The 13,417-nt window shown below is 39.9% G+C and overlaps 1 protein-coding gene and 1 long non-coding RNA gene across 2 annotated transcripts; one reads left to right on the top strand and one right to left on the bottom strand.

Moving 5' to 3' along the window:
- Positions 1 to 561, top strand: LOC139188542 (uncharacterized). Its single transcript, XM_070806136.1, has one exon. The coding sequence runs from the start codon at positions 1 to 3 to the stop codon at positions 559 to 561; it is 561 nt and encodes a 186-aa protein (XP_070662237.1).
- A 5,767-nt stretch (positions 562 to 6,328) lies between these two features.
- Positions 6,329 to 12,326, bottom strand: LOC103428216 (uncharacterized). The gene is made up of 5 exons (XR_011572210.1): positions 12,077 to 12,326; positions 11,853 to 11,978; positions 11,677 to 11,751; positions 11,504 to 11,588; positions 6,329 to 6,520 (listed from the first exon to the last, which is right to left on the bottom strand). It is a non-coding gene; the product is annotated as an uncharacterized lncRNA (long non-coding RNA).
- Positions 12,327 to 13,417: the final 1,091 nt, after the last annotated feature.

Below are 13,417 nucleotides of genomic sequence, written 5' to 3'. Positions count from 1 at the left end.
ATGGAGGCATATCGGCAACTGGTTAAAGGGCTGATGAATGGATTCAAGTATTTCGAGCTGAAGCAAATACCTAGAGAGATGAATGAAATAGCGGATCAGCTAGCGTGCGCGGCGTCAACCGCACAAGAGAACCTGCGGGTAGCTGAAGTAGAATATATGCACTCCTCGAGTATCGAAGCAGTGCAATCAGACATGATGCAAATTGGCGGGCAAAGGTTGAGATTTGATAACCCGTTGCCAGAGCAAGCTCAAGCTGAAGATAATGACTGTTGGATGACGCCAATCGTAAACTACCTGACAAAAGGGATCCAGCCGGAAGATCTTGTGGAAGCGAGAAAACTCCAAATGAAAGCAGTAAGATATGCAATCTTTAGCGACACGCTCTATAGGAGGTCATTCTCAGGACCTTACCTCAGGTGCTTAAATCCAAGGCAGTCCGAATGGGTTCTGAGAGAATTACATGAAGGAATGTGTGGGAATCACTCAGGAGGAAGAAGCTTAGCACATCGAGCGTTAACTCAAGGTTATTTCTGGCCATACATGGCTCGAGACGCGGAGTAGTATGTAAGAAAATGTGACAAGTGCCAGAAATATGCCCCAGTTGTTAGACAACCCGCCGAAGAACTCAATCCAGTCGTAGGACCCTGGCCATTCACAAAATGGGGCATGGATATCGTAGGCCCATTGCCGAGGGCCCCCGGAAGTAACAAGTTTGTCATTCTTTCCACAGACTACTTCACTAAGTGGGTAGAAGCAGAATCATATGTTTCTGTCACACAAGATGACATTGTAAGATTCGTATGGCAGAACATTATATACCGGTTTGGCATACCAATGGCGATTGTGATGGATAATGGAACGCAGTTCGACAATCGAAGGTTTAGAAGCTATTACACCGAGAAAGGGATCAAATTACAATTCTCTTCCAGGAGTTATACCCAAGGCAATGGCCAAGCAGAGAAGACGAATCGAACGATTTTTTATTGTTTAAAGAAAAAGTTGGAACAACGTAAAGGAAAGTGGCATGAGGAACTCCTTAATGTACTATGGGCTTATCGTACCACAAAACGGAAGCCAACGGGTGAAAGCCCATTCTCTCTCGCTTATGGTACTGAAGCGATTATCCCCACAGAGGTCGGTCTACCTACGGTCAGAACATTAGTTATGGAAAATAGCGAGAACGATCAGCAACTAGCCCATAACCTCAACTTAGTCGAGGAACAAAGAGAGATCGCCGCACTACGACTTGCGAACTACCAGAACCAAGTTGCCGCTTACTTCAACAAACGGGTTAAGTCGAAAAGATTCAGGGTAGGAGAATGGGTGTTGAGAAAGGTCATTGAAAACACAAAAATTTGAATGCAGGGAAGCTTGGACGCATATGGGGAAGGACCATATGAGGTGACCGAAGCCTTCGGAAAGGGAGCTTATAAACTCAGGCACGTTGAAACAGGTCAGTATGTGCCGCGCCCATGGAACACAATTCATTTGAGAAAGTACCACATTTAACATTTCGTATTTATGTTTCCCGTATTTAAATTTCTGTTTCCAGTAATGTTGAAGGGTAATTCCCTTTCCGTTTTCTTTCCATATCGAAGGGTGTATCCCTAGATGTCCATTGACATCTCCCTATTGTTTGATAAATAAAGTTGCATTTCATCCGAATCTTAAAATAAAGTCTAAAACTGAAGAGTACAAACTAAGGGCTGAGGAACGAATCAAGATCGAAAATCAAAGATCGAATGGGAAAATAAAACCCAAGATCGGATGGGCAGAGACCCAATCAAGATCGAAAATCAAAGATCGAGGGGGAAAATAAAACCCAAGATCGGATGGGCAGAGACCCAATCAAGATCGAAAATCAAAGATCGAGCGGGAAAATAAAACCCAAGATCGGATGGGCAGAGACCCAATCAAGATCGAAAATCAAAGATCGAACGGGAAAATAAAACCCAAGATCGGATGGGCAGAGACCCAATCAAGATCGGAAATCAAAGATCGAACAGGAAAAGAAAACCCAAGATCGGATGGGCAGAGGCCCAACCAAGATCGCGAATATAAGATCGAGTGGGAAAAGAAACCCAAGATCGCATGGGCGAAGACCCAATCAAGATCGAAAATCTAAGATCGAGCAGGAAAGGAAAACCAATGGGCAAAAACCCATCCAAGATTGAATAGGTAAAAATTGATTCAAGGTTGAATCATTTCTAAGATCGATAACGAAAGGGTGAATTTCATCTGATTTGCCTTCTCGAACACGTCGCGTGTTTGCATAGGAAAATGAGGCGTGACATGTACAAAGGTAAAAAGCTTAGGCAGTGGGATGTTGCTCTCATGCCATAAAAGAGAATATGTTTTATTTGAAACATTGGACACATAGTACGATAAAAGACAAGAATGAGAAGTAAACCTACTAGCGAAAAGGAAAAAACAAGGACAACAGCACTACTAGACATCCCAGTAGTGGTCCAGTAGTGGTTGGAACTAAAGGCCCAACTTATTACAAGCAAAATGACACCTAGTCTAATAGGTTAGAGAGACTATCCCAGTTTAACGAAGGAAATGCCACTTTTGCCTTTGAGCGAAAATATTGGACGCCTTGCTTAAAACCATCATATATGCCATCTGAGTGAGCAGTAGACACGGCACGATCGGCAGCCATTAATTCCCTCTTGAGACGATCCACCTGGTGTTCAGCGTGTTGTAAGTGTCCCTTCAGAGTTTCACGCTCGTTTAATAGTAGAAAGTAGTCGAAGCACTGGGGACAGCGTGGTTGATGACGGGAAGGTGCACGAGAAGGACCCGCTTCGTCTCCTGCATAAGGGTCAGGGGAACGGGCAATAGAGTCAGGAGCTCGAGTTGCGTGACTCCTTCCCGGAGAGACCATTCTGTTAGTAATAAGATTAAGAGCTCGAGTGGTAAAATTTAGCCCCGGAGAGATCATTCCGTCGACAATGGAGTCTAGAGCTTGTTTTCCACCCGATCTTGTTCGAGACCGGTATGAGGATTCACGAAAAGTGTTAGGGACTTTAGAAGAATAAGAAGCCCTCCCTGGTGAATGAGAAGATGAGTTAGAACATAGCTCGATTACATTCCTAGAACCCCTGGAACCCCTCCGAGAGCTTTTTTTTTTTTGGAACATCAGCGTAGAGCCGGAAGTGGAGCTTCACTTTTTGATTGTTAGCCATGAAGATCCAGGTACTATCTAATGGCTCTCAAACATCCCTTTATATAGAGGCAATTCAAAATTGATAGAAACGAAAATTCAAAATCTAAAGTGATCGTATCTTATCAAGATAAGTTAATCTCTTTGGTTTGAAAACTCAAATTTAAGGATAAAGGATAATTGGTCACATTCAGTTACGATTGAAAATTAAAAGGAACAGATAGGAAGAGTTAGGAAGTGGAAGGGCGAAGGCCCAATTTGTGAACGACAATCGTGCGAAGATACAACGGAGATAATAAGGGAAAAAACATATTACAAACACATATGGAGTTTTAGCCCACGAGAATGGATCACCAACACAAATGGGGTGTAGCCTAAAAGAACAGACCACGGGTTTGCGAGAGCTACTGAGCGCCGAAACGAGGGCCGGATTGAAAGCTTTCAAAGCCTAAACTCGAGATGGGTCCAGAAGTAGTAACAAACCCGCTGCCTGGGATAGGATCAGAAGAAGCAGGTTGGTCTAAGGGTCTCCGATCTTTAGGATCCATCCCTTCGTACCACTCGTATCCACCCAGTTCAATTCCCATATGGCGATCATACACGTCAGGATCATTTACAAATCGATGTTCCGGGCGCTGCTGGCTTTGCACCCAACCAAACCTGAAGCTGGAAGCCATCTCCTTACGTATTTGCTGCATATTCATCTCGCGCTCAGTGGCCCTCGCTCACTTGACCTCGGCCAACTCTTCCTTCGCGCGACATACTTCGGACGTCACAGCATCCCGAGCTCCTTGCAAACTTGTGATCTCTTCCTCATATCCGTGAAGCTTAGCCCGGTACTCTCTGACCTGTTGCTGAGTAAGGCTGAGGGATTTGATAAGTGAATTTTATATTATATATTTAACCCTATTCTTAGTATATTTTGGTTAATATTTTGGAAGAATTTTGATACTTTGAATTGTATTTTCAATAAAGGACTTTCAACTTCCTCTGGAGTAAAACATGGACAAATGGACGAATTTTGGAGTAATTCTAGTTGGAGGACGTTCGTTAGTCACTTAGCTTGGTCGTATCAAAATGTGGGATTTTTCCATCAAGCGGTTATTTTCTGGCGATAAAATAAAGGAGCGATGCACGGTGCTGGAAAATGACGTTTCTAGGCTTAAATTGTGTTTTTGGAGCCCAAGACGACCTCGGATGGTTTCGTGGCCTTCTGGAGGTGTGTTCGCAAGGTCCTTATCTTTAAAACAAGCTATCTTGGGCCGGATTTAGAGGAGATCTGAGGCTAAAACGTGACTGGACAAGTACTTGGCAGATTCTACTAGTTTAATTAGGGTTTTATTTTCTAAGATATTTTATTATTTTTCTTAGTTTCCTAGTTGGAATAAAAAACCTATGTCTTAGGGTTTGTGAGGGGAGCAAATATATTGCTTTGGCCGTCTACAATTTTTGAGTACGCTTATTATTATTCAACTTCAGAGACAAAGAACTTGGCTAGGGTTCTTGGAGATTTTATACTTTAAGGTGTTTTCATTCCTTTTCTTCTTAATAATATTTTCTACGATTTCAGTTATGAATATGCATAACTAATTCCTTTTGCTAGGGCGAAGCCTTGAGCCTTAGCATGAATATGTAATTTTTATTTGATTGCTTATGATTGATTGCATGCGCACTTCGAATTATTGATCACTGTTTTAAACTATCTAATTATCTTGATGATTGGCCACCATTAGGATATTTAGACAAGTAATTGGATGCAATTCGGTCGGAATATCACCGAAGTATTGAGTATTGCTTCTTGTGATTGATAATTGTAATTCCATCTAAGGCGAATATCACGTTCTTAGAGGTTGCATAGTTTTTCAAAAGGTTTTCATAAAACTTAATGAGTCTTGCATGTTCATATTTGATCTGAATATCACAGACGGATTGCATGTTAGATATACGTTCTTGCTTGAATATCACGAGGAGAATATATATTAGGAAAACCTAACTTTCGAAGTAGCATGTGTAAATCGTAAGTAATTGGTAGAAATTCATAGGATTGCTAGGTGATGGTGGAACCCTAGTGCCTTTATAAATTGGTATTTAAAACTCTTTTCTTCGATTATTTTAGTTTTTGTTTAAAATTCGTTTTTTTAATATTACCCATTCTCAAACTTTATTTTCTCAAGTTTTAATTCTAAGTATTTAATTAGGAATTGTTTCTACACAAATTATCCAAATAGTCCTTGAGGAAAACGACCTTGCATGAGCATCTATACTACAATATCCTTATATTCTTGCAAGTATTTCATGTGATTTTGACCCTATTTGCATAGTCGTTAAAAATCCTATCAAGAAATTGGCGCCGCTGCCGGCGACTATTTTAGATAATTTTTGTTTAAACTTTTTCTGATTATTTTTTTTATATTATTTTTCGTCAAAAAAAAATCAATTTATTTTAAAACTTTTGTGTTATTGCAGATTCTGTAAACTGCATGGTCCAGACCAGATCAGGAACTGCCCAGATTGCACAATTTGATCCAAAACCCGAACGCACACTGCATAGACAGAGGAGAAAAAATAATTTGGTTTGGAACGGTGAACTGCAAGGCACATTTCTGCAAGAATTGTTTGCTGGTTTTGTAGACGATAAAATCACAATGGTGTTGCAATTGCCTGCTGCAGGCAGGCCACTCAGAGAGTCATTGGTTGCTCGAGCCAACGATGTTCCTAATTGTATTGTGTATCCTGCCTAGGAAGATGGCGATTCTTTTTAGATCAAGCACCATATGCTTGAAATTTTACCTACTTTTCATGGGCTGCCTAACGAGGATGCGAATTTACATGTTGCAAAATTCATCGTGGGTTGCAAAAATATTTTGATCAGAGGTTTTTCTGCCGAGGCTATTAAGTTACCTCTTTTTCCTTTTACTTTGAAGGATAAGGTAGAAACTTGGTTATTCACTCTACTAGCTAATAGCATTACTACTTGGCAACAATTGCATACAAGATTCCTGAACAAATATTATCCGGCATCCAAGACATTGAATTACAACCGGGAGATTATGACATTCACTCAAAAGTCAAACGAAGAATTTCATGAAGCGTGGGAGAGATATACAGAGATGTATATAAAATGTCCACATGTTAATATTGATCCAGATACACAAATGGATATTTTCTTTGATGGGCTTAATCCTACATCCAAAAGCCATGTTAATGCCTCAGCTGGGGGTTCATTGTCAAATAAATCTGCAAGAGAAGCATTTGAATTATTTGATACAATGGCTACAGAATCTCAACAATGGGCAGCAGAACATTCACAGAAAAGGGGCATTTTTGAGTTATCAGCAGGTTCTCCTAATATGTCTACACAAATGGAAAAAATGGAGAAGAAAATTGATGCCAAGTTTGATATTATTCTACAACAGATAGCAAATTCTACACAGCAGCAGCCACCTGCAGCAACAACTTGCATTATCTGCAGCATGGCTACACACAACATATTGGGCTGTCCACATAAAGACTCTTACCCAGAGCTTGTGGAGCAACATGTTAATATGATGAACAGCTATCAAAGGCCTAGGAATGATGCATACGCAACTCATTACAATCCAGGATGGAGGGATCATCCTAATTTCAAATGGGGTGATAATCAAAATAATTCAAAACCATTCCAGCATGTACAAAAACCTTTTGTGCCATCAAAGCCATCCTTGGAAGATCAACTTTCTAAACTGGCAGCTACAACACAAACATTCATGGAAGGCAGCAATCAAAGAATTCAAAATGTTGAAGCATCAATTAAAAGTTTGGAGCAACAATTTGGGCAGCTAGCTGCACAGATTTCAGACAGAGAAAAGGCAAATTTCCTAGTCAAATAGTGCCTAATCCAAGAGGACATAAAGATTGCAATGTTGTTCGGACTTTACGGTGTGGAAAAAGTTATGACAATCGTGCAATTTGTACTGAACAGAATTTGCCTGCAGTGCCAATTACTGCAGAATCTGAAATGCCAGCAGCAGAACCTGACAAATCTGCAGAAAAACAGAATCTACACAGTACAGAAACAGTCCCAAAACAAATTTCTCAGCGTGTTTATGACCCTCCACTGCCTTACCCTGAACGTGTAATTCCTAAAGCAAAAGATCAGCAACTCAAAGATTTTATGCAGACATTATCCAAGGTTCAAATCAACATTCCATTGCTGGATGCAATCAAGAAAATACCATCATATGCCAAATTTCTAAAAGAGGTTTGCAGCAGCAAAAAGAAGCTTGCAGATTTGGACAAAGTTGTTTTGACTGAACAGTGCAGTGCAGTTTTGCTACACAAACTGCCATCTAAGAAAAAATATCCAGGGAGTTTTAATATTTCTTGTACTATTGGAAATTCTAATTATAAAAGTGCTTTAATTGATTTGGGTGCGAGTATTAATTTGATGCATTTTTCTGTTTTCCAGCAATTGGGACAAGGAGATTTAAAGCCTACATCAATTATACTTCAACTAGCTAACCGTTCAATCACTTATCCAAGAGGTGTTATTGAAGATCTTATTATTAAGGTTGATAATCTTTATCTACCGGCGGATTTTGTGGTTTTAGACATGGATGAAGACCTTCAAACACCTATCATTTTGGGGAGGCCGTTTATGGCAACAACTAGAACTTTAATTGATGTGGAAGCTGGAACGCTAACTTTACGAGTTCAAGACCAATCTATGGTATTTAATTTGTTTGAGGCAGCCAAACGTCCTGCTGAACAGCAAGATTGTATGCGCATTGATGTGTTAGACAGTATCGTTCAAGATAGTTTTTATGCCAGTTCAAATACAGATCAGTTGCTGCACGTTTTACAAGGGGAAATTGGAACAGATTCTGAAGATGAAGGTGTTCTTGAGTACATTCACGCATTGGACAGTCTGCCCACACAGTTGCCAAGGTTTCGAAATGTTTACGAGAGCTTAGGGGAGCCAAAACAGCCCCTTAAGCCGTCCAGACAGCAGCCACCAAAATTGGAGTTGAAGCCCTTACCAGAACATTTAAAATATGCACATTTAGGGGCTGCAGAAACGCTGCCAGTTATAGTTGCAGCTGATTTAACTCCCACAGAGTAAGATAAATTGTTTCGTGTCTTGAGGAAATATCAAGATGCACTAGGATGGACAATTGCCGACATCAAGGGTATTAGCCCAGCAATCTGTATGCACAGAATTTTAATGGAAGACGACGTGAAGCTAACAGTTGATGCTCAATGCCGCCTTAACCCAATTATGAAAGAGGTGGTCAGAATAAAGGTTATGAAATTACTTGATGCATGTATGATTTATCCTATTTCAGACAGTAAATGGGTGAGTCCTACGCAGGTTGTTCCTAAACGTACTGGCATTACAGTAGTTAAAAATGACAACAATGAGCTTATTCCTACGCGGTTAGCTACAGACTGGCGTATGTGTGTGGATTATAGGAAGCCAAATGCAGGTACAAGAAAAGACCATTTTCCTCTACCGTTTACTGACCAAATGTTAGAAAGATTGGCTGGCAGGGTTTTTTATTGCTTCTTGGATGGCTATTCTGGGTACAATCAGATCCCAATTGCACTAGAAGATCAAGATAAGACAACATTTACATGTCCATTTGGGACATTTGCCTATTGGAGGATGCCATTTGGGTTATGCAATGCACCCGCCACTTTTCAGCGTTGTATGATGAGTATCTTTTCTGGCTTAGTTGAAAGAATTGTGGAAGTTTTTATGGATGATTTTTCTGTGTTTGGAGATTCATTTGATCAGTGCCTACATAATTTGTCCTTAGTTCTTGAGAGATGTCAAGAAACCAATTTAGTGCTGAATTGGGAAAAGTGTCATTTTATGGTGAAACAGGGAATTGTTTTGGGTCATTCAATTTCTAGCAAACGCATTGAAGTTGACAAAGCTAAAATTGATGTGATTGCAAAGTTGCCACCCCCTACATCAGTAAAAGGTGTTAGATCATTTTTGGGACATGCAGGATTTTATCGTCGGTTCATCAAGGATTTCTCCAAGATCAGCCGACCTTTGTGCAATTTATTGGCTAAAGATGCACCATTTAATTTCGATGAGGCTTGCTTAGAAGCATTCAACAAGTTGAAATCACTCCTAACTTCGGCACCCGTCATTGCTGCACCAGATTGGGGTCTACCATTTGAATTAATGTGTGATGCTTCAGATTATGCTGTTGGGGCAGTTTTAGGACAGCGGAAAGACAAGTTTCCCCATGTCATTTATTATGCAAGTCGTACACTCAATGATGCACAGCTTAACTATGCTACCACAGAGAAATAATTGTTGGCAGTTGTGTTTGCCTTAGAGAAGTTTCGGTCTTATTTGGTTGGGGCTAAGATAATTGTTTATACTGATCATGCTGCATTAAAATACTTGTTGTCTAAAAAGGATGCAAAGCCTAGGTTGATTCGTTGGGTTCTTTTACTTCAAGAATTTGACCTCGAGATTAAAGACAAGAAGGGCAGTGAAAATGTGGTGGCTGACCATTTATCCAGATTAATTATTCCAGCAGCTAAGGAGGCAGATTCTCTACCATTGAGTGAGAGTTTTCCAAATGAGCAGTTCTTTGCTGCCCAAATTAATACACCCTGGTTTGCTGATCTTGTTAATTATTTAGCTACGGGTGTTGTGCATCCCGATTTTTCATTTCAGCAGAAAAAGAAGTTTTTGTCTGATGTCAAGCATTATTTATGGGATGAACCATACTTATATAAGTATTGTCCCGACCAGATTATTCACAGGTGCATTCCTGAGGCTGAACAAGACAGTGTTTTGCGTTTTGCTCATCAGTATGCATGGGGGGGCCATTTTGGACAAAAAAGGACAGCAGAGAAAATTCTGCAAAGTGGGTTGTTTTGGCCTACATTATTTAATGATGCACATAATTGGTGCAGAGCTTGTGACAGGTGTCAAAGAGTCGGCAACCAATCCACGAGGAATGAGATGCCCCAGCAGAGTATTCTAATTGTTGAGTTATTTGATGTTTGGGGTATTGATTTCATAGGACCATTCCCATCATCTCATGGGAATCAGTACATTTTAGTTGCTGTGGAATATGTTTCTAAATGGGTCGAGGCCATTGCAACACCAACTAATCAAGGATCAGTGGTACTGAAATTCCTCCAGGGGGTTATATTTCCACGTTTTGGAATTCCACGTGTGATTCTTAGTGATGGGGGGAAGCATTTTATTAATAAACAGTTTGATGCTTTATTAGCAAAGTATGGGATTACTCATCGCGTGGCCACACCCTATCATCCACAGACCTCTGGTCAAGTGGAAGTTTCAAACAGAGAATTAAAACGGATTTTGGAGAAAACAGTTGGCTCTACACGTAAGGATTGGAGTTTAAAATTAAATGACGCATTGTGGGCTTACAGGACAGCTTTTAAAACCCCAATTGGGATGTCGCCATTTAGACTTGTGTATGGGAAAGCATGTCATTTACATATGGAACTAGAGCATAAGGCGTTTTGGGCCATTAAGGAGCTAAATTTTGCATATGATTCAGCTGGGGAGAAGCGTAAGTTGGAGCTCAATGAGCTCTATGAGATTCGTAATGATGCATATGAAAGTTCAAAAATCTACAAAGACAAGACTAAGGCATTTCATGATAGTAAAATCCTTCGCAGGGAATTGTACACAGGGCAAAAGGTGTTGTTTTTCAATTCCAGATTAAAGTTTTTTCCAGGCAAACTTAAGTCACGTTGGACAGGGCCATATGTGGTCACTAAAGTTTATTCACATGGGGCTGTGGAGATAAAAAATGAGGTCACAAGTCATGAATTCAAGGTCAATGGTCACAGGCTCAAACCATACTTGGAATCACCCTATGACACAGCACGCGAGTCATTAACTCTGAGGGATCCAGTGACTTAGCCACCAGATTTCTGCTACGTCTAGCTACAGACTTTAAATAAAGCGCTTATTGGGAGGCAACCCAACTTTCTAACTTTTTCTTTACTTTGTTTCATTTTTCTTTCATTACTTTCAATTTCTAGCTGCATTTAAATTCCTAGGCTGCATTTCATGTTCTTTAAAAAAAAAATCGAATAAAATTTAAAAAAAAATAATAATAATAAACAAAAAACAAAAAAAACAAAACAAAACAAAACAAAACATTCTTTGCTTTTACTTGTTTTATTTTACCGATAGTATCTTCTACATTTTTATCTCTGATTTCAACACCTGATTTTTATGCAGCCAGCAAACAAGATAAACAAAACTTAATGCACAGAGAGATCATGTTAGACGGAATCATACATCCAGTAGCAGATCTATCATATACAAGCAGGGATGTGATGTTATACCTCTCTATTTTGCTAAGCGGCTATTCTTCAGCGTAAGCTAATGGTTTTGTCATCACGTTTCCTTTGCCGATCTGGGGTATTTTCCCTGCAACAGAACAATCAAGTGTATGAGTTCCAGTGGAAACAGGTGTATCAATTTGGGGGTCATCATTGGTGGAGAACAAAATTTTTACCTCTGCATGCCTCAGGTCCGAAATGTCGTCTCTGTTGCCGTGTCCTTGCTCCGGTCCAGCATCCAGCTCAAGCACCTTTACACACCAACGAGACACATAGCTTATACATTTGCATGGTGGAGTTATAGGCGACATGGAAGTCACCACACTACGATAGTTGGTGTGAAGATGTGTACCTCTGTGGGATGATTGGAGCTGCACTGTGCATCATTTCTATGGCAGACACTAACTGGTTTCGGATTTTGCTGACAATTCGAATGCGTGGTGTACATCGGCTCAGATCTGCAAGTCTAGAGGACTTCCTACGGATAAACACACATGCATGTGTTAGATTTTGTTTCCTTTCACCCAAATACATCAAGCTGACACGGAAGTAACACAAATTGAGGAGGATTTTTACCTTCAACATCTTCACTTTTCAGCTCACTTTACCACGGCTCGGGACTCACAGAGGTTTGTTTGTCGCGGTTCTGGAAGGCTACGAAGACAGCTCTTCGAGAGGATGCAAGAGCTGCTGTGACATGGCGATTTGACTTACTGGTTGGGTTGCGAGTTTTGAACATGGCAAGAGCTCCGTGAGTCTCTTTGGATTTTTCTAGAGAGAGAAAGACGGAAATTTTCTTTTTTTTTCATTTCGGAGAGAAATGGGTTCTGCGTGATCAGAGAAAAGGTTTTGTTATGGAGGTGCAGCTTGCGAGAAATGATACAGCCTATGGGTTCTAAATGCCATCTGACATAACAATGGGTGACTGTAACACATTTCAGCGTCTCTATTGGAATCCTAAGGAGTTTATTACACGGATGTATGACATGTGTTTTCATCGTGTGGCCCTATGTCTCTATCCGAGAGGGTTATTTTAAACTGGGAAAATACAGTACCATTTGGCTCTCGATTTGGTAAAAAGAAAATAGCCGTTTGGGCTCATTTCCTGACAATGATTGTGAGGACTGCTCGTGAATTTTTTTCTTCAGACATGGGAACTAGCATAATCCCACTTTCCAATGCACATGCCAGCTGCATGCCATTCCAATTTCAAATCGACATCCAATGTTCTTTTCGGTTTCTTTGGTTTGTAGGCTGGGTTATAATCCAAAGGGTCATCACGAGGCTATGTGCATCATTTTGTCACGGCCCAATGTTTCTTATGTCAGGTGATTTTTTATTTTTTATTTTTTACTTTTCCTTTTTGTTATTTTTTTTGTTCTCTTATTTATTTCATTTTTTTTTATTTCTTTGTTTCATTTCTATTTCCCTTTTTCTTTTAGTTCTTTGGTCTAGACTTTTGTTTTTATCTTTTCTAGTTTTGCTTTTTGTTTTTTTAGTTTATATTTATTTTCCACACCTTGAGGACAAAGTGTGAAATAAGTTTGGGGGTGGGAAAGTAGTAAAAATTTAGGGTTTTTATTTTGTGTCAGTTAAATTTTTTCGTTTTTAAGCTAATATCCATAGATTATTTTAAACATTAGAACAAATGGACATGGTAAAGATTAATCCCACAGTAGAGTCTTTTCTATTTATCGTTACTTAGACACCAATTCACGAATTATACTTTGACAATTGCACATCACACCAACATGGTTTGTGGGGAGTGAGATTGAAACACTTGCTTTTTGTCCAAGTGTATTTTTATTTTTGTTCTAAATAAAGTAAAGTTAGTATGTGTTATAAAGTAATAATTGTCTCACCCGAGGTTCTGCCTAGTAACAGGGCCAGTCCTGCCTAATCAGCAGTGATTCTCGC

The sequence above is a fragment of the Malus domestica genome, chromosome 10 (genome assembly GCF_042453785.1).
Source record: "Malus domestica chromosome 10, GDT2T_hap1".
Lineage (NCBI taxonomy): Eukaryota > Viridiplantae > Streptophyta > Magnoliopsida > Rosales > Rosaceae > Malus > Malus domestica.
Note: the sequence above shows the minus strand (reverse complement) of the source record. Positions and strands in the feature narration are given on the sequence as shown.